This window comes from Neomonachus schauinslandi, chromosome 16 (genome assembly GCF_002201575.2).
Source record: "Neomonachus schauinslandi chromosome 16, ASM220157v2, whole genome shotgun sequence".
NCBI classification, from domain to species: domain Eukaryota; kingdom Metazoa; phylum Chordata; class Mammalia; order Carnivora; family Phocidae; genus Neomonachus; species Neomonachus schauinslandi.
The window spans coordinates 11257192-11276281 of record NC_058418.1 but is presented as its reverse complement, the minus strand read 5'-3'; the positions used below and the strand labels follow the sequence as shown (position 1 = coordinate 11276281).

The window sequence follows — 19090 nt, the reverse complement described above, 5'->3', positions numbered from 1 at the left end:
CCTCCGTGTTTAATTCGGTATTGCGGGAGCACCAATAAATAGTTCCTTCCCGCCCCTGCAATCTTCCTCCTAACCGGGGCAGGGCCCCAAGGGCTGGCTTCCCGTCGCGGGAAGGCACCTGCAGCCCAAAACACCACGGCTCAGGCCCGCCGAGCCGCGGCACCTGCAGGATTCCCGGAAGTTCCAAAGAGGCGGACCCAGGCCTTCCCACAGCGGGCGGGGCCTCGGGGGGCGGCGGGGGGGGTGACGCTATGGGGGCGGAGCCTCGCCGGGACGTCCCCCAAGAGGGCGGGCCCCTCAGGGGGCGTGATTCTCATCAGCAGCTGTCACAATGACGTCCATCCAAATACGCATGGCCTCCGGGCTGGGCGCCACCATGTAGAATAGGCGTTCGTAGGTTTTCACGCAGAACGTCAGGCGAGGGTTGGGGCTCTGGGTTAAGCAGCAGAGTGAAGGTGGTTAAGAGAACATATGGGTTCGAATCCCAGCCTTGCTACTTACGTGCTGTATGGCACTGGACAAATTACTTAGACTCTCTGAATCAGTTTCCCCATCTGCCTTCCTAAATAATGCTACCTACCTCCTTGGGTTATGAAGATTGAGTGAATTAACATTTGGGGGCTTACGATTTGGGGAGCAGGAGGAATCTAGAAGGAAGACCCATGTCCCCTTTCTAGCCTACCTTCTATATTAGAAATACAAGCATTCACATCCCCCCAAATCTAGATCCCCCTGGTTTGTAACTGGAGAAAGCGAGTATTTACACTCCATTTATTAAGTAGCTACTTGCCAACCCTGAATTGAGTATATCTCTTAGACCCATTCATTACTTTCTGTTAACCTTCTCAAGTCTGGGAAAATGGGTTATACTGTGCCCATTCTGCAGGTGAGAAAATGAAGGCTGGCTAAAGGAAGTCACTTTACTGATGTCCCACAGCTGGGATTCCAACCTAAGCTCTAGAAGGCCATAGTCGGTTGCTCCCCAGAGCTTTCTAAATACCGTACCAGTTGCCAACATTTAGATTTCTGGCACTGCACTTGTACAAATTTCAAATTCCTGAGTTCCTTAGGGCAAAAGAATATGAAGTAACACCGTGTGGCCCATTCCCATTTGGCAACCATGGGCAGAGGCTGAGAAACAATCGCCTCCTCTAGATGCTCCCAGGCTGCCTCCATCCTTACCCTGACGTCTTCATCCATTTATTCCCAGCTTGGCATCAGAGCTTGCCAAATTTTTGCTCTCAATCTTTTGCTCCAAGAAAAGTTAACAGTGGCTGATGAGAGCCAGGGACTGAGCTCTTAATTTGTGGTCGCTGCAGTCAAATGACCCGGTGGGCTCCTTCTGGGCTGGATGGAGGACCCTGATGGTGCGGTCTACCCAGGGGCAAGCTAGGGTCTGACTGCAGGGGCTCTGACCAAGAAGGCGGGGGGGGGGGGCACCAAGAGGGGGCTTCACCTTGAAGGCACAGCGTAAGTGGTCGTAATAGACTTCCTCGATGGCCTGGAAGTAGATGACGCCTTTGAGCTTGGTCTCTTCCTTGTCTAACGGAGGGAGGTGAGGGGGGAAGACAGCTAGTGAGAGGTGTGCGTCTGTGCATCCGGGCAGGGGTCGCTAGACCCAAGTCCTGAGACTGGTGTTGGAGTAAGGGAATGGTGGCAGAGTCTGGAGTTCCCTAAGATACGCTGGTTGGGAGGTGAGTGAATGTTGAGGTTGGAAGGGAGACTGGACAAGATTGGGGAATGGGGTCTGGGGAGCTGGAATCCTAGGTCCCTGACAGCCTTGGTCCTGGAGAAGAAAAGAGACTCAGGAGAGGTTCCGAATCACTGACTGCCCGGGAGAAGAAGGGTGAGGGGCCTGGACTCCTGGGTGTTGAGGGTGCAGGGAGGGCGAGGACAATGCCAGTTCATATTCCTTCCAGGTATCTTAGGAAAAAATGGGGTTTGGGGAGCCAGAATTGTACGAAAGTGTTACCCATGTCACCGAGGAGGGCTGGGGATTTGGATTCTGGGTCGCTAACAGGGCTGGGGATCCAGACTCGTGGGCCTGAGCGAGAAGGGGGCAGGGGGCGGGGTCTCTTAGGTGTCTGGTGGGGAAGGCCTCCGGAGGCACCACTTCCAGGGTCCTAGGGGCCCAAGGACCCAGGTGGCCAGGCCGGGCTTACCGGCGTAGTAGGCCAGACGGCGGGCCTGGCGGTCGAAGCAGAACCACCGCTTCTTCCAGGTCTTTATGCGGCCACCCATCTTCACCAAGGATCCGCGGCAGCAGCCTCCCGACACCCTTAGGTGCGGGCAGCTTTCGGGATGGTGGCCCCAGCGTTCCAGGTGCTGCCGGAGATCCAAGACCCGAGGGCCTGGGGGGCGGGGTGGGGGCGTGGGCGGGGCCTGGGGAGGGAAGAGAAGGGGGCAGCTGACATCAAAGGGTCACAGAGGGGGCGGTCCAGCAGCCGGGGTGGGGGGTCCTACTCCCCTGCTCCCCTGTAAGGCCGGCCACAGCCTTTAACCAGCCATATCAACAATGCCAATCATGAGAATGATTCTGGCAGCTCCATTCAGTGACTAGGACACCCTGCCCCCGTCTTACTAGCAGCAACAACTTGACTCCCTATGATTGCCCCTGGGACAGGGCTACTGGAGCCCCATTTTACAGATGAACAAACTGAGGTACAAGAAGGTAAAATGAGGGGCGCCTGGGTGGCTCAGTTGGTTAAGCTACTGCCTTCGGCTCAGGTCATGATCCCAGAGTCCTGGGATCGAACCCCGCATCGGGCTCCCTGTTCGGCTGGAAGCCTGCTTCTCCCTCTCCCACTCCCCCTGCTTGTGTTCCCTCTCACGCTGTCTCTCTCTCTGTCAATTAAATAAATAAATAAAATCGTTAAAAAAAAAAAAAGGTAAAATGATCCACCCGAGGTCACCCAGAGCTTCTAGGGGGTAGAGCTGAAACCCAAACCCAGGTCTTCCTGCCCCCAGAGCTCACCCTGAAGCACAAGAGGTATGGCAGAGAAGTGAGGGAGCCCAGTGGGACCCTCATATACTGTGAAACAGGGACCAAGTAAGTGATCCCTACATGAGAGTGGTTTCCATTACTGTTGTTGCTATTCTTGTTGTGATGAAATCAGCGATTATTTCCTGTGCTAAGCACTTTATAGGTATAATCCCTCTGCCCTCTCAAACTCTCTTGGGAGGTAAGTTAAAAAAAAAAAGTGGAGGGGGGAGGTAAGTACATCATTACCCCCATTTTACAGATGTGGAAAGCAAGACTCAGAGAGGTTAAGTCACTAGGCCCAAGTCACATAGCGAGAGCTGACCAAGCCAGGACTCGCCAGCAGAGTGTCATCTCAGGCCAGAAAGGGGAGAACCAAGGCAATGAAAGTGTCTAGTGTGTACGAGGCCCAGCCTGGTTGTACCTGTTCTGATCCCTGCAAAGAACGGTAATGATCCCCATGGTCACACTGAGGCTCAGAGCAGTGTGCCTCAGACTTGAGCGAACAGGCAGACCCACAAGGGATTTTGTTAAAATGCAGCCTCGGGTTCAGTCAGGGGTTGGGGGGAGGTTCTGCAGGTCCAACAAGCTCCCAGGCCACCAATGCTGCTGGTCCACGGACCACACCTCAGGTATCAAGGGCTGAGAAAATGAGTTGAGAAAACAGAGGCGAGGGCAGGGTAAGGAGGGATGAGAAACAGAGAGGAGACTCACTGGATGGAGATGGGAAGAGCTAGGCAGAGGGGACATGCATAGGAGGGGAAGGAGCAGTTAGCAGTTAAAAGGGCACCCACTGGGGCCTGGAATCGTCTATGGGTCCTGTGGCCAAATTAAAAAGTTACACTAAGGATCACCAATGTGTATGAAAGGTCCCACTCCCTGTTGGGCACTGTGCCAAGTGATCACAGTGATCACCTCCTTTCCTCTCCAAAAACAAAAACAAACAAACAAAAAAACCCCTATCTCTTGTCCCCATTTGCCAGATGAGGCAACTGAGGCTTCTAGAGAGGAAGTGGCTCACCAAGGTCACCCAGGTAGGATGTGGCAGGACGGGGGCTTCAATCCAGGAGAGCCGGTGGGCTCGGGACTCTTGACTCCACCGTCGCCCACCATGTCACCCCCACAGAACCCCTGCCCCTCTCGGAGCCTCAGTTTCCCCGTCAGAAATTCGGGGGCTATCACAGTACCCTCCTCACAGGACTGTTTTCAAGGACGAGCTCAAGGTCAGGCTCTCCAATCCCGGGACTGCGCTTCTAGGTGCGAATCCCAGAGAAACACTTGGGCGTGTGCAGAAGAAAACAGCTTGGGGTGAAACGGGGGCGGGGGGCGGGGGGCGGACAGAGCAGGGGCCTGTTTAATAAATGATGATGCTCCAAAGCAGGAGTGCTTCATTTTTAATGAGGTAGAGCTTATGCCTGGCAGCCCGGAAGGCTCCACTGCCCTGCCTGCTTTATTTTACTCCCTGCTGCTTATCAGCACCTGACAGGCTACTTAAAATTTCACTTACTGAAGCTGCTTTTTCTGTCCATCTGCCTCTAAATGCCGGCTTCCCCCAGGGCAGGGATTGCTATTCGGGTCACTGTTGTGACCCTAGGCCTGCCACACAGTAGGCATTCAATAAAGGAAACATTAAAATAATAATAAGAAGAAGAAGAAGAAGAAAAGGACAGATGGTTGAGAAAACAAAAAGCAGATTGAGAACAATGTGCTGGCTTGGGGCGGGGGGGAATAAATTCACAAAAAAGGGTTTGATCAGTGTATGTGGAAAAGTATTCAAAAAGATTCGAAGGGGGCGCCTGGGGGGCTCAGTCGTTAAGCATCTGCCTTCGGCTCAGGTCATGATCTCAAGGTCCTGGAATCGAGTCCCTGCGTTGGGCTCCCTGCTCAGTGGGGAGTCTGCTTCTCCCTCTGCCTCTGCTCCTCCCCCCTTTCGTGCTCTCTCTCTCTCTAATAAAATAAATAAAATATTTACAAAAAAAAAAAAAAGATTTGAAGCCTTTTCAACAAGAGGAAACACTTGTGCCTCCTGAAGTACAATGGGGAGACCCTCGCTTCCCCAAATTCAGTAGCATTTGTTATAACAAAAATGTATTCATGCGGGATGCCTGGGTGGCTCAGTCGGTTGGGCGTCTGCCTTCGGCTCAGGTCCTGATCCCAGGGTCCTGGGATTGAGTCCCGCATCGGGCTCCCTGCTCCGCGGGGACCCTGCTTCTCCCTCTGCCTCTGCCTCTCTCTCTCTCTCTCTCTCATGAATGAATAAATAAAATCTTAAAAAAAAATGTATTCATGCTATTAGCAGGGGTAAAAATAAAATTTTAATAAGGAGCGGTCAGCTAAATCCAGAATGTGCAAAACTGCAGGATAAATGACTCAATTTTTTTCCCCCACAAATAAATGGCATTTTTTTTTTTAAAGTAGGGAGGGAGGACTCTTCATCTCAGAGATTTAGAAGACATTTTAAATGCATTATGTGGACTTTCTTGGATCCAGATTCAAATAACCAACCATAAAAAGACATTTCAGAGATAATTAGGGAGATGTGAATGTGGATCACATATTAGGATGTAACAGAATTATTAATCATCTCCTAAAGTATGGCAATGGCATTTTTGTTACATTAAACAGAAAGCTTCTCTATCGGAGATACACAGGTGAGGTATGGAGGAAATGATACAATATGTGGAATCTGCTTTAAAATATTCCAGTGCACGGTGGGAAGTAGGTGAGGGATCAGTACAACAAAGTTGGCAACTGAGACAAGATTCGAGACTGATAATCACTGGGGAGCCCAGCTGGCTCAGTTGGTGGAGTGTGTGACTCTGCGACTCTTGTTCTTGGGGTCGTGAGTTCGAGCCCCATGGTGGGTGTAGAGATTACTAAAAATAAATAAAAATCTTAAAAAACAAAAATGGTAATCATTGAAGCTGCATGGTGGGTACACAGGGCTTACCAATCTATTCTACCTCTGCATATGCTTGAATATTTGTATAATAAAGATTTTTAAAAGAATCAAATTTTTAAATATTTTAAGTGATTTTGAATCAAATTTGAATTGAAACCAGCATATCATTGCCCTCATTTTACAGTAACTGCTGACTTTATCACCCATTTATACAAGAGGAAACTGAGGCACAGAGAAGTAGAGCATATTACCTGAGGACATGCCATGGATATAGATAACCATAATGGGAACAGAAACCAGGCCTTTTTAGTCACCCCCCCCCCACCCCTGGCCAAGCCCCAGACACTTTTCTTTTGGAGGAGAGGAGAGGCTGAGAGAAGAAAGAGCAGAGGCCGGGGCAGAAACAGAACAGGGAGGTGGGGCTGAGGGCAGGGGTGGACTGACCATGATGGCAGGTACAGCAGGGCCGGAGGAACCTTCTTTCCTTCTTCTCATCCCTTCCTGTGGGGTGAGGATGAAGGAGTCAATGAGGATGCTATGCAATAAGAAGTGGGGAGAAGGGAAAAACGTAGTGGGTTCCTGGGTCTGAGGGAGGAGGGGGCTGGGGGCCTGGACTCCTGGGTCTGAAGGAAGAGGGGGCTGGAGTAGGGGCTCCTGACCGTAAGGAGGAGGGCCTGGGGTCTCACCCTGGCCTTGATCAGTCGCTCCCTCTCTGCCACAGCCTGCTGCAGGAGCCGCTCCATGCGGGCGATGTCTGGATGGAGGGCCCCACAGCTGGGAGGAAGGAACAGAGACCTGGGCGGGTTACAGTGGCCCAGCCTCTTCCCACGTCCCCACCTTCTCCCTCCCTGACATCTCACCTATTCCCAGGGCCACCGTTCAGCAGCTGATAGAGCGGGTGTCTTCCAGAGTCTCCTGATGCTGGTGGGAGGGCCGAGGACTCGAGGGGTCCTGGGGAAGAAGGGCTGGGGCTAGGGGGCCAGGATTCTCCCTTGTCCAAGCCCCTCCACCTCTACTCACAGGCACCCGGATTCCTCCATCCCTGCTGCAGGAAGGGCAGTGATGGGGGAGGAGGTCCACGGGATTGGGAGGGACCCTCACCAGTGTAGTGGAGGGACAGAGGTCGGGGGGATCCCCTCTGGCTCGCTCTCTCTCCCCTCTTCCGGGGCAGGCTTCCGGTCCTCTGGAGGCCGATGGAGCCCTGAAAACACACAAGGCCCATGCATATGGGAGAAGGGGCTCAATCTCGACTGCCAGTCGGAGGGCTGCCAAGGAAAACCAGTGGTTCCTTGGCTCAGATCAGAAAGCTACTGTAAACATGATGCTGGGCGAAAGCAGCTAGGCACACAAGCCCGCACAGGGCAATGTGCAGAATGGGCAGCTCCAGAGACAGGAAGGAGATGAGCGGTTGCCAGGGCTCGGGGGGAGGAGGGGGGTTGAGGGGGGACAGCTGGAGGATGCAGGGTTTCTTCTGGGAGTGATGAATATGCTCTAAAATGGAGTGTGGGGACACTGCACCACTCTGTGAATATATGAAAATCCACTGAATTGTACACTTCAAATGGGTGAATTGTAGCATAGGTCAATTATATCTCGATAAAACTGTAAAAAAAAAAAAAAAGCCTATCACGTTGGCTCTCCCCACAATGCTGGGGGAGGGGGAGGTTTCTACTGGAACAACATTCCTAGAGGCCACTTTGGCTTTCTGTATTTTTAAAACGGCAGATGCCTAAACGTTTGAGCCCCAACTCCACTTCTAGGACTATATCCTATGGACGACACTCATCCATGTACAAAACGACTTGAGTTTGAGGTGATGCCCTGTAAAGGCCAGGGAACAACCTAAGTGTCCATCAGAAGGAGGCGGAGTATATAAACCAGCCATCATCCACACCCCAGAAAGCTCTCCAGCGTATAAGAGGAGGATGCTCTCTCTATCCAGACAGATAATAATCTCCAAGATAAAATCAAGTGCACAGCAGCATGAAGAATATACTAGCTCTGCATAAAAAGATGACAAAAGTATATTCATGACAGACTGTATAAGCACTGAATACCTCCAGGAAGACTCGAGAAACTGGTAACCCGGGGCTGCCCCCAGAAGGTGAACGCAATGGATGGAGACAATGAGGGAAGCGTCATCTCTCTGAATATCCTGCCATACCCTCCAACTTTGAATGAGGGGAATGTTGGCTTTTTAAAAAAATAAATCTGACAACCAAATGTATCCTGCTCTCCTGGGCCAGAAAAAAAACAGGGGCTTTGTTTTGGTTTGTTTTTGCTAGAAAAAACAATAGGGGAACAGCTGACAAAATATGAGTATCTGGTTCTTTCAATAATATTATCTCAACGTTAGTTTCCTGAATTTGATTACTGCAGTGTGGTTATGTAAGAGAGTGGCCTTGACCTTGGGTAATAAACGTAGAAGTATTTAGGGGTAAGGGGAAATCACGCTTTGAGAGAATAATAAAATGTCTGTGTGTGCGTGTGTGTGTGTGTTTATGTATAGAGAGAGTAATAAAGCAAATGTCCAGTGTGGTAAAATGTTAATTACAGAATCTGAAAGCCACATATACAGGTATTCTTTCTACTATTTCTGCAATTTTTCTGTAAGTCTTACATTATTTTAAAATAAAAAGTTACCAAAAGATGAAAATTTGAGAGTAATTTATAATTTATAATAATACTCTTGAGAGTAATAAAGAAAGAAATAAAACTGACTTTTAAAAAGAAAGAAAAAAAAAAAACTCTGCATGGACAATGAAGAATAGAAATGGGGCGTGTGACCGGCTCAGTGGGAAGAGTGTGCGACTCTTGATCTTGGGGTTGTGAGTTCGAGTCCTATGTTGGGTGTAGAGATTACTTTAAAAATTAAAAAAAAAGAATAAATAATAAAAATAATACCTTGCATAATTTGAGCACCAATAAGGATACTCACTGCTATAGATCACAACTCATCAAATAAATTTAATCCGTGAGTTGATAACAGTAAAGGAAAAATCGAATTGGTTACCTTGGAAAGGATGCAACCGAAGCAACTCTTTTATTTTGAAGACAGGTGAATAAAGTGAAACCAGCAAGTATGTGTCCTGCATTTTGTACAAAAACCATACCCCTGGTTACCCAGGAAGGCAATTCTCTCTCTAAGGGAGTATTTTGATGAATAGATGAGGAGGAATAACGAATTTTATTTATTTATTTGAGAGAGAGAGAGCACGAGCGGGGTAGAGAGGTAGAGGGGCAGAGGGAGAAGCAGGCTTCCCGCGGAGCAGGGAGCCCGATGCGGGGCTCGATCCCAGGACCCCGGGATCAAGACCTGAGCCGAAGGCAGACGCTTAACCCACTGAGCCACCCAGGCGCCCCGAGGAGGAATAATAGATTGGAATTTTACCGCTGGAGACCTCTCCTAGACCAACAGATGAAGGCACCCATGCCAGAGAAAGAGAAACAGGCACACCGCCCCCAGCGAGGTTTGCAAAATGCTGACCCTGCCTCTGCTGGGGCCCCTGCAGCTGACTTCCCGGGAAATACGAAGAGGCAGAGAGGTGACAATGACCCCCACGACACAATCAGCAAACCCTGCCTGGGAAACTCTACAGGACAGCCATCTGGTTTCTTCACCAAGTAAGTTGCAAGGGGGACAAAAAAAGAAAACAGAGGGGAAGTCTATAAAGACTTAAAATATACAGCCGCCAAAAAAAAAAAAAAGAGTAAACTATCGTGTTTAGGGACAGACACTGAATTGATTGAACTTTAAAGAAACGTAAGGAAGAAATTGCTAGGAACGTCAGGCCAGTGGTCCTCCCCGGGAGGCGGGTGGGGTCATCATTCAGGGGCATGTGGTGTGTTTCCAGAGTGGCTGCCAGTACCGCCTCCTGACATAGTTGGCAGCTCCAGAATGTTCCCACGTAATAATTAAGCTGGGCGTGTGTTCCGCGTGACTTTCTATATGCGTGTTATCTTTAATAAAAAAAAAAAAGTTGGACAGAATAGTAACAGCCAGGACTTGTCAAGTGCTCATGCCGTGCCTCACGGCATACCTGGCACCCTGCAGGGCCACCGAAGCTTCTAGAAGCCCGGGGAGTCGGGAAAGTTTCGCTCCCCTCCACAGGGAGGACACCGAGTCCCGAGCCCCTGGGCCTCTTCACTCTTTCCTTGCTTCAACCGCTATCCCCAGCATGTCCTAGCTTGAGATGCCTGGGAGAGGAAACGTCCGCATGGCGCTCATGTTGTAGGAACTGAATAAGCCATCGTACAAATAACTGTATCATCAGAAACAGCTGTGAGCAAAGAGAATCAGGTGTCCTAAGAGAGGATCAGCTTCCGACTGGAAGACTGGGGGCAGCCTTCTGGACACTGACCCTAAGGCCCAAAGAATGAGAGTGGGTCAGGGAAGATTGAGGGGAACAGTGTTCCAGGTAGGAGGATCAGCAAATGCAAAGGCCCTGAGGCAGGAGCAAAAAGGGAATGTGGGCAGGTCAGGGCTCCTGCAGCTAAAGCAGAGCGTATGTGGGGGACAGTGGTGAGAGGTGGACAAGGGCCTGATCATGCAGGGACCCACTCGCTGAGGTGAGGAGGCTCAGGGGACCACTGACAGCATTAGGTGGGGGAGGATTAAGTAGGGGGTGTCGAGATCACTCTGGCTGTTGTGTGGGGAAGAGACTGTTGGGAGACAAAAAGTAAGATGGAGACATTCAGGAAAGAGGCTGGTCTAGGGTCACAAAATCAGAGACGAGGGTGGAAGTGGGTAGCAGAAGGGCGCTAATAATTGTAATAACCCTAATAATTGTAATGATAACCAGAGTAAGGGCAGAACATTCACTAAACACCTCCTATGTGCCAGGCACCATGCTAAGCACCGTAGCCATCAACCAGTGGGCGCTGTTATTATTCCCATTTGGCAGCTAAGTAAACTGAGGCAAAGAGACGCATCTCAGTTCAGCCAGCTAGGAAGCGGCAGAACAGGTATTTGAACCCAAGCAGGGTCCATACGCTCTCGGGCAACACCTGATCCTGGAAAGAAGGGGTGGAGTTTGAGCCTTAACGGGACTTGGAGGGAGGGAGGGAGGGAGAGAGAGTGAGAGAGAGAGAGAGAGAGAAAGAGAGAGAGAAGGAGCAAGGAGGAGTCATTTGTTAATTCACACACTCTGCATCCACTTGTGTTTGTTTACCTGGCCGAGTAAATAAATCCCCCCTGCGTTCTTCCTGTGCCCTCCAAGCTGGGGCCAGCGGCACTGCCCACCCGGACTCTGAAGGATTCCTGCGACCCCCTGGCCTCCTGGAAGGCACTGGTCGTGGAAAACAGGCAGACCTGGCCCAGACCTAGCTCTGCCACTTCCTGAGGCTATGACTTGGGAGTGACTAGTCCCGCCACCCTGCGTGGCTGATGCAAAGATTAAGTGAGTGGCCTGGTGCAAAGCACCCAGGAGAGTGTCCGGATCGGCCCCCCAGGTGGCACCCAGGTGCCAGGTGGGTACGGGATCCCCGGCCGTGTGCACAGGGTCCGCGGGAGCCAATAAGTCAGGTAACAACTCCATAGGAATGGATGTGGCTTCCCGGCAAGTATTTATAGGTCGACAATTTACTTCTAAGGGTCATATTTACCGTAAGTCATGTTGCCTGGCAACGCGGCTGACCCTTCACCTTTATCAGGCTGCCAGGGCAACCAGCTGGAAAGTGAATTTCCCAGACGGGAAGTCTGCAAACCCTTTACCCACACAACAATGGGATCTACTTTGGGGGGTTCCTCTGAGCAAAGAATGGAATATTTTCACTTTATAGATAGATTTCATGATACAGATATGAGGTTGAACCACGTCACACAGCCAACATATGGCTGCTTCTCACGTCCAAATAATAGCAACTCCATGCTTCAAAATGATAAAATGGGGGATGCCTGGGTGGCTCAGGTCATGATCCCGGGGTCCTGGGATTGAGTCCCACATTGGGCTCCGTGCTCGGCAGGGAGCCTACTTCAGCCTGCTTCTCCCTCTGCCTGCCGCTCCCCCTGCTTGGGCTCACTCTCTACTCTCTCTGACAAATAAATAAATAAAACCTTAAAAAAAAAAAGATAAAACAGCTTAGAGCAGACCCTGGCCTACCTTAAGCTCTCCAAAATCATGATCGTTATTAATATTGACTAACATTAATTAATAAATAATATATAGTACATATTATAGTAATATACATGGTATATAATGACATCGGACAATACATTAATAATAATTAATATTAACTATTATTATTGGGTATACTAAAAAGGACATATGCACACGCAGGTGTTCATAACAGCATTGCTTAAACTACAAAAGCCTTGAATCCCCATCAGCAGAGGGAGGGCTGGGTCAGTGCCTGGTAGAGACTCCTGTGCCCCGCCCCCTGCACCCCACCAGGAGCCTGGAGCGGTTAGAGTATTGAAACCAGTGCCTAGTTCAAATCCCAGCCCCGCTGCATTCTAGCTATTTAAATACCTTCACTTCTCTGCCTCTGTTCTTTACCTATAAAATGGACGCAAGAAACTAGCTGGTAGTATCATTGCAAAGACCAACTGAGTGAATCCGTGTGAGTCACTTAAAACAGTGCCTGGCACACTCTAAGGACTCAACAAATATCAGGTGTCATAGTCTTCCTGTTTATAGTGTTACCATGAGAGTTATTAAAAATGACGAGGCAGCTCTAAATGGATCAACAGAAAACAGTCTCCACAATAAAGCGTTAATTAGAAAATCAAAGCCGGGGCGCCTGGGTGGCTCAGTTGGTTAAGCAACTGCCTTTGGCTCAGGTCATGATCCTGGAGTCCCGGGATCGAGTCCCACATTGGGCTCCCTGCTCGGCAGGGAGTCTGCTTCTCCCTCTGACCCTTCTCCCTCTCATGCTCTTTGTCTCCCGTTCTCTCTCTCAGATAAATAAATTAAAAATCTTAAAAAAAAAAAAAAGAAAATCAAAGCCAATGAATAGCTTATCTACACATTTCTGAAAAAAAGTTTGCATCAGAGCTACCAATTTTGGGGCGCCTGGGTGGCTCAGTCGGTTAAGCGTCTGTCTTCGGCTCAGGTCATGATCCCAGGGTCCTGGGATCAAGTCCCACATCGGGTTCCCTGCTCAGCGGAGAGCCTGCTTCTCCCTCTCCTCCCCACTCCTGTTCTCTCTCCCTATCTCCGTCTCTCTCTCTCAAATAAATAAATAAGATCTTAAAAAAAAACAAAACAAACAGCTACCAATTTCTAAGTGTTTGCCAAGCATCCACACAAACTGAAACAAAACTTTTCATCTAATATTCACCCCCTGCCTCCTGCACAGGCTCTGACATTCTCTACTCTGTTTCAGTTTAAAGAGTTAGTAACAATGAATGTTGTAACCTGTTAATAAGTGGGGACCCCCCCCGGCCCCAGTCTCAAGGAGATCTGGAAGGAGGGGTACCGAAGAAACAAGTAGCCATGCTGGGGATGGGGGCTGTGGGCCCGTGGGGTGGAGAGAGGGGGCCTTCCTATCCATACGCCCTGTTTGGCTGCTTTTCAAATTTATTGCTGGGTGCACCCAGTTCCATTCTGCCAGGGGAGTGGTGGGGTGTTAGGCAGGAGAAAGAAAATCAGTAAGTAAAGCTTGAGCCTATTAAAAATCAAAATACCCCTCGTTCATCCTTCCCTCTCCCCCAGACCCCCACGGTGGAGAAAGCCACAGGGCAAGTTCTGGAGATGCGAGTGACAGCGAGACGGTGGCGTGGGGAGCCGAGGTACCTGCAGGGAGCTGTGGACCGAGAAGAGGCAGGAGGAAGTGGTAGAGGCAGTGTGGGTGGTGGGGTCCTGGAGCACCAGCAGCTGGCGGTCTGTCTTCTGGGTGAACAGGAGCTTCAGGAGAGGGGTTGATGGTTAACGGGAGCTGGAAGGATCACAGAGGGCCCACCCGTTCCCAGGAGCTCTGGCCCTTGTATCCAGTGTCGGCCCATTTCTCAGATGGAAAAACAAAGGCTCCAGGTCACAAGGGAGCTGGACCGTGGTCTTAGGGGAGCAAGGACTGTGGGCGAGACCACAGGTTCCCTGAGGGGTAGGGGCTGGGGGCCCGAACTCCTGGGTCCCAAAGGTAGAAGGGTTTAGGGGTTGAGAACTGTGGATCCCAAGGGAAAAGGGGTCTGTGGGCCTGGACTCCCGAGGGAGGAGGAAGAGGTTGGGGGATGGACTCCTGGGTTGGAGGGCGGAGGGGCTGACAGGTGCATGAAATCCCCATACCTTAGTGAGGGCCCGGTTGGACTCAGAGAAGTCTCCACCTGGCGTTCCTTGGAGGCAATTAAGCTCGAGCAGGCGGCTCCGTTCCTAAGGCAGAGCAAGTTATCACGGGCTAGCACATCACAGACTCAGAATGGGCTGTCCCAGCCTTCCCTGGTACCAGGAGGCATCTGGGGTGCAGAGTGGAGATGGATTGCCCCAGCGGGATGTGAGGACAGTCGGACAGGTCTCCCAGGAGAACTCACCTGCGTCAGGGCCTGAAGGGCCTCGTCCTTCTTCCGGCTCAGCCCCCTGCTCTCAGCCGCCATCTGCCCCCCCAGCGACTTGAGCTGCTCCTCTAAGACCTGGATCCGGTGCTGCAGGGCATGGCCCAGGGCCCTGGTTACTCAGCTGTCCCAGGGCTCCCAGCTGGCTCCCACAGAGCCAAGTCCTTCTCAAGAGCCTGGGGTTTGCTGCACCCCGTAACAGAGATCCCCGGGACCTGGGTGCCCATGAGTGGGTGGGGAGTTAAGTTCCCTGGTGCCCTCTTCCCTTTTGGGGATCGGGAAGAGACCTGGGGTGGCTTGGGGGGGGGTGGAGGAGCTGATGTACAGACAGAGATGGAGAGAGACAGACCCAGAGAGAGTTGTGGAGAATAGAAAGGGAAAGGGACAGAGAGACCAACTAGAACAGATACAAAAAAGGACCAAGACAGTCCCTGAGAGGAAGATGCGAGCAAGGAGACAAGGTGCACACAGAACAGAGATAGATAGAAGGGAAAAGAGAGTGACAAGGAGAAGATCCAGAAATGGAGGTGGAGAAAGGAGCCCCGCGTCCGAACCGAGTAGGTTCAGATCCCAGCTCCACCCTCTACAAACTGAGCGACCTTGGAAAAGATTACTTGAGCACCTTGACCTTCAGTTTTTTTATTATAAAGTGGGGGGGGGGGGGGTGTCAGATTGGCCTCCCCAGATTCTTGTAAAGATTTGATGAGTAAGGACTCATGAAACATTTAGGACCATGACTGGCACATAGTAAATGCTCAATAAACATCAATCATTATTGTTACTCTTCAGAAGATGGTGAGGCGGGTGGGAAAGGATGACAGAGAAAGGGCCAGACGGGGGAATGGAGGAATCAGAGGGCAGCGGCGAGGGAGGGAGGGAGGGAGGGAGGGCAAGCCCTGCCCGACTCACCCTGTGCCGTGCCACACTGGCCTGGAGTTCCCGGACCTTGGGGTCCAGTGCCTGGGCCCCAGGGCTGTCCCGGTCCTCCTCTTCCCGCCTGCTCTCCTGCTCCAGCTGCTGGAACTCGAGGTCCTCGTAGGCACACTGGGCCACATCTAGCTGTTCCCTCATCTGTGGGTGGGAATGCAAACACTGGAGGCCTGGATCCTGGTGGGGGGGGGCGGTAAGTGGGCTGGGGCCAGGAGTCCTGGGCAAGGAGGGAAGAGGGGCTTGAGGACCTAGACTCCCAAGTCCTAGGAGTTATAAGGCTGGGGCCTGAACTCCTAGGTGAGGGAACAGGGGCCTGAGGGCCTGGACGTCTGGGTCCTGAGGAAAGAGCAGCCTGGATACCAGGTCCCGGAGAGGATCTGGAGGACCCTCACCTCTTGCACTCCCTGCAGGAGCCGCTCTCGCTGGTCCTCCGGCTGGGAGTCGAGCTGTCCCTGGGCCTCCTGGAGTCTTTGGCGAAGACCCTCCACTCGATCCCGCTCCTGGCTCAGCCGCCTCTGTTCCTGAAAGAACAGCCAGGCTCTCAGCCTTCTCAGTCCAGTCCAGTCTGGACACAGGAAGAGAAACAGAGTCCAGCACGGGCGAGGCTAGCTGGATCTCAGAACCCTGCCTGGGTGCCGGCTCCAAGACTGCAGGGACCCTGTCTGTCTGGTTCACTTTTTTTTTTTTTTAAGATTTATTTATTAGAGAGAGAGAGTGTGAGCATGAGCAGGGGAAGCAGCAAAGGGAGAGGAGGAAGGAGGCTCCCTGCTGAGCAGGGAGCCCGATGTGGGGCTCGATCCCAGGACCCTAGGATCATGACCTGAGCCGAAGGCAGACGCTTAACTGACTGAGGCACCCAGGTGCCCCTGTCTAGTTCACTCTTGTACAGGCTGGGACGATCAGGGCAGTGAAACACAGAGACTATAGAAACCGAGACTGGAGAGCATCTTCCTGGATGGGAGGATTTTAAGATAAGCCTCAAAAATCAGGGAACGTTTAGACCCAGGGAGCTAGAGGGAGCCGGAAGGGCGCTTTGGGCTGAGGGAACAGCGCAGCACAAATGCACAGTAGTTGAAAAGCACAGGAAGTTTCGGGGGTAAACTCTGGTCAGAGGGTAGAGATGAGGAGCACAGAGGGAGGTGACAGAGAAAGGCAGGCTCGGCGCAGCTCCTGTCTGGTTTGGCCAACTGGCTGAGGAACCCTTATCCTGGGGCACTGGAAGGACTAGAGACAGAGGTTCAGGGAGCAGAAAGGACAGGACATGTTGACTGACCACAGGTTTGGGGGTGAGAGAGAGGGAGGTGTGGAGAGCTAGGCCCTGTTTTTTTTTTATTATTATTATTTTTAAAGATTTTATTTATTTGACAGAGAGAGAGACAGCAAGAGAGGGAACAGAAGGAGTGGAGTGGGAGAGGGAGAAGCAGACTCCCCACTGAGCAGCGAGCCTGACGTGGGGCTCGATCCCAGGACCATCAGGACCCGAGCCGAAGGCAGACACTTAACCACTGAGCCGCCCAGGTGCCCCAAGGCCCCTGTTTTTAAAAACACCATCCCTGTTTTGTTATCAGACCTGAAGAATGAATAGGTTGTTAAAGAGTTTACAGACAGTATCATGTCTGGTACTGGCTTTTAAAATGGGGGAGAGGGAAGCAAACTGGGGGATATGAAACGAGAATGGAAGATTGATTACTGCTAAAGGTGGTGAGCACACCACAGAGCCACCCGTTTGACTATTCTGTTCGTCGGTTTGACATTTTTCACAAGATGACATTTAAAGAGCAAAGAGAGGGCCAAAGGAAGAGGCCCCAGAATCATGGTGGGGGAGGGAGAAGGAAAACAAGAAGCATCTGCCCACCCCTCACTCCCCCAGCCCAAGGATCCCCCTTTGGGGAATGAGGATAACCCTGGGGCTCAGGTCCCAGGAGCACCACCAGTAATATCGGTCCGATGAGGAAGGAAACTGACGGTGAAGATCGCGCAGGAGAAACTGACCTGTTCCTCCTGCTCGTGGTTGCCCCGCTTCATGTTCCCCTGCTGTTCCAGCAGCTGCCGGAGCTGCTCCTCCTCGCGCCGGGCAGCCACCCGCTCCCCAGCCAGCTCGCCCCGCAGAAGGGCCACTTCCACCTCCATCTGTGGGGAGAATGTAGGGGCTGGGGCCCGGAGGTCTGGGTCCGAGGAAGGAGGAGGCTGGGGACTTGGACGCCTGGGTCCAAGTGGGGTGCCTGGGAGTCTGGGGTCCTGGATTCGGAGGGAGGGAGGATAGGGCTGGAGGCCTAAGAGTGGGATCCCGCTGGAGGCAAGGCCCAGGAGCCTGGCCTGGAGGGCTCCCCTTGAGCTGGGGGCCAGACTGCCCACGAGGTCCGCAGCCTCACCTCGATCCTCAGCTCCTTCCTCTGGCGCTGTAGTTCCTTCACTCGCTGCTCCATCACGGCCACGCGGGTCAGTGCCTCCAGCTGCTGCTCTCGAAGCCGCCGCGCCGCCCCTCGCACCCCCTCCCCAGGCTGGGTGGATGCGGGGGGCGTGGCCGGGGTCTGTGCCGGGGACCGAGCCTCCCGCTGAGGTCGGAGAGGGGCGTGTTCAAGAGGAGAGGCCTCGCCACTGCAGTCATCAGGCAGGTCCGTTCCCCACCCCATTCTCGGGTCTGGGGGTCTGATCAGCCCCAGTCAGTCGCCACGCCCGTTTATTCAAGTGGGGGAGGGTGCAGGTGCGGGAGCACCCCGGGCCGGGCAGGAGGCCCAGGGGCTTGCAGTCGGGGAGGGGACGTACGCAGCCGACTCAAGGAAGGTCCCTTTTTCGCTACCCAGGTCCCATTCTCTTGGCATCGCGTCCTGGTAGACCCGGATCTCTCTCCCGCTCTCCCCGGGTCGCTCTGAGTCTTTCCCCCGTTTCTCTGGGTTTTGTCTCTCCGACTCAGTATCTGTCTCTCTCTCTGAATCGCTAGGTCTCTCTCCCTTTCAGAGTATTTCCCTTCTGAGCATCTCTGTCCTTTGTTTCTGGGTTTCTGTCTGTGTCTTTAACCCCATCTCTCCGAGGCTCTGTCTCTGGTCTTTCTGTGTCTCTGTCTCTTTGGTTCCCTTGTCTCTCGGTCTCCCTGTGTCCAGGTCTCTATCTGGTCTCTCTCTACCTGTCCCTTTGTGGCTCTGTCACCCGCTAGCGCCTGTCTCTCTGGGCCCCCCGGGGCCCCCTCCTTCGCCCTCCAGGTCCCTCACCGCGTCGCGGCTGCTCTCCGTGCTGCTGCCTTCTTCCACTTCTTCCTCTTCCTCAGCCTGCTGCTCAGCTCCTCGGCCGCTCGGAAGCTCCTTCACTCCCTGGGGCTCCTCCGGGGCCTCGGGCGCCTCCGGCTCGTGGGGGTCCTCGGGGTGCACCTGGGGCTGCACAGCCCCTTGGGGCGGGACCTCCGCGTCGCCCTCCGGGACCGGAGGCGGCTGGCACCCCTCGTCCCGGCCGCTCGGCGTCCCCATGGCCGCTCGGTGCTCCAGCGGAGTGGGCGGGCCCGAGTTCCGGGGGCGTGGCCTGGCAGCGTGTGGATGCGGCCCAGGAGGCTCCCGAGCGCTCGGGCGCTCGGAAAGAGCTCCAGGAGGCGGGACCTAAGAGATCAAAGACTGGAACTGAGCGCTCCGGGGGCGTGGCCTGGAGTTTCTAGGGGCGGGGTTCGATGGCTCCCACGGCGCCACACCCCCGAAGGCCCGACCGGAATTTGGGTTGGGGGGGGGGGGGGGGGTCTTCGCACGCCCCCTACTGGCCTCTCCCTCCTACCCAGGTGTCGAGGCTTGTACCCTCCCAGCAACCC

General features: G+C 52.8%; 1 protein-coding gene across 2 annotated transcripts; it reads right to left on the bottom strand.

Moving 5' to 3' along the window:
* On the bottom strand, positions 1-18763 carry PHLDB3 (pleckstrin homology like domain family B member 3). Of its 2 annotated transcripts, XM_044922123.1 has the most exons (15): positions 18510-18763; positions 17673-17855; positions 17293-17430; positions 15693-15821; positions 15276-15441; positions 14350-14489; positions 14108-14191; positions 13619-13729; positions 6984-7083; positions 6743-6833; positions 6569-6656; positions 6327-6383; positions 2163-2382; positions 1457-1542; positions 1-432 (listed from the first exon to the last, which is right to left on the bottom strand). In XM_044922123.1, the coding sequence occupies exons 1-15, from the start codon at positions 18759-18761 to the stop codon at positions 298-300; spliced, it is 1980 nt and encodes a 659-aa protein (XP_044778058.1). In that variant the 5' UTR covers positions 18762-18763; the 3' UTR covers positions 1-297. The 2 variants fall into 2 exon arrangements, with proteins under 2 accessions (XP_044778058.1, XP_021536984.1); XM_021681309.1 differs by lacking the exon at positions 18510-18763 and having other exon boundaries at positions 6569-6677; positions 14350-14460; positions 15280-15441; positions 17673-18489.
* Between the last annotated feature and the right edge of the window lie 327 nt (positions 18764-19090).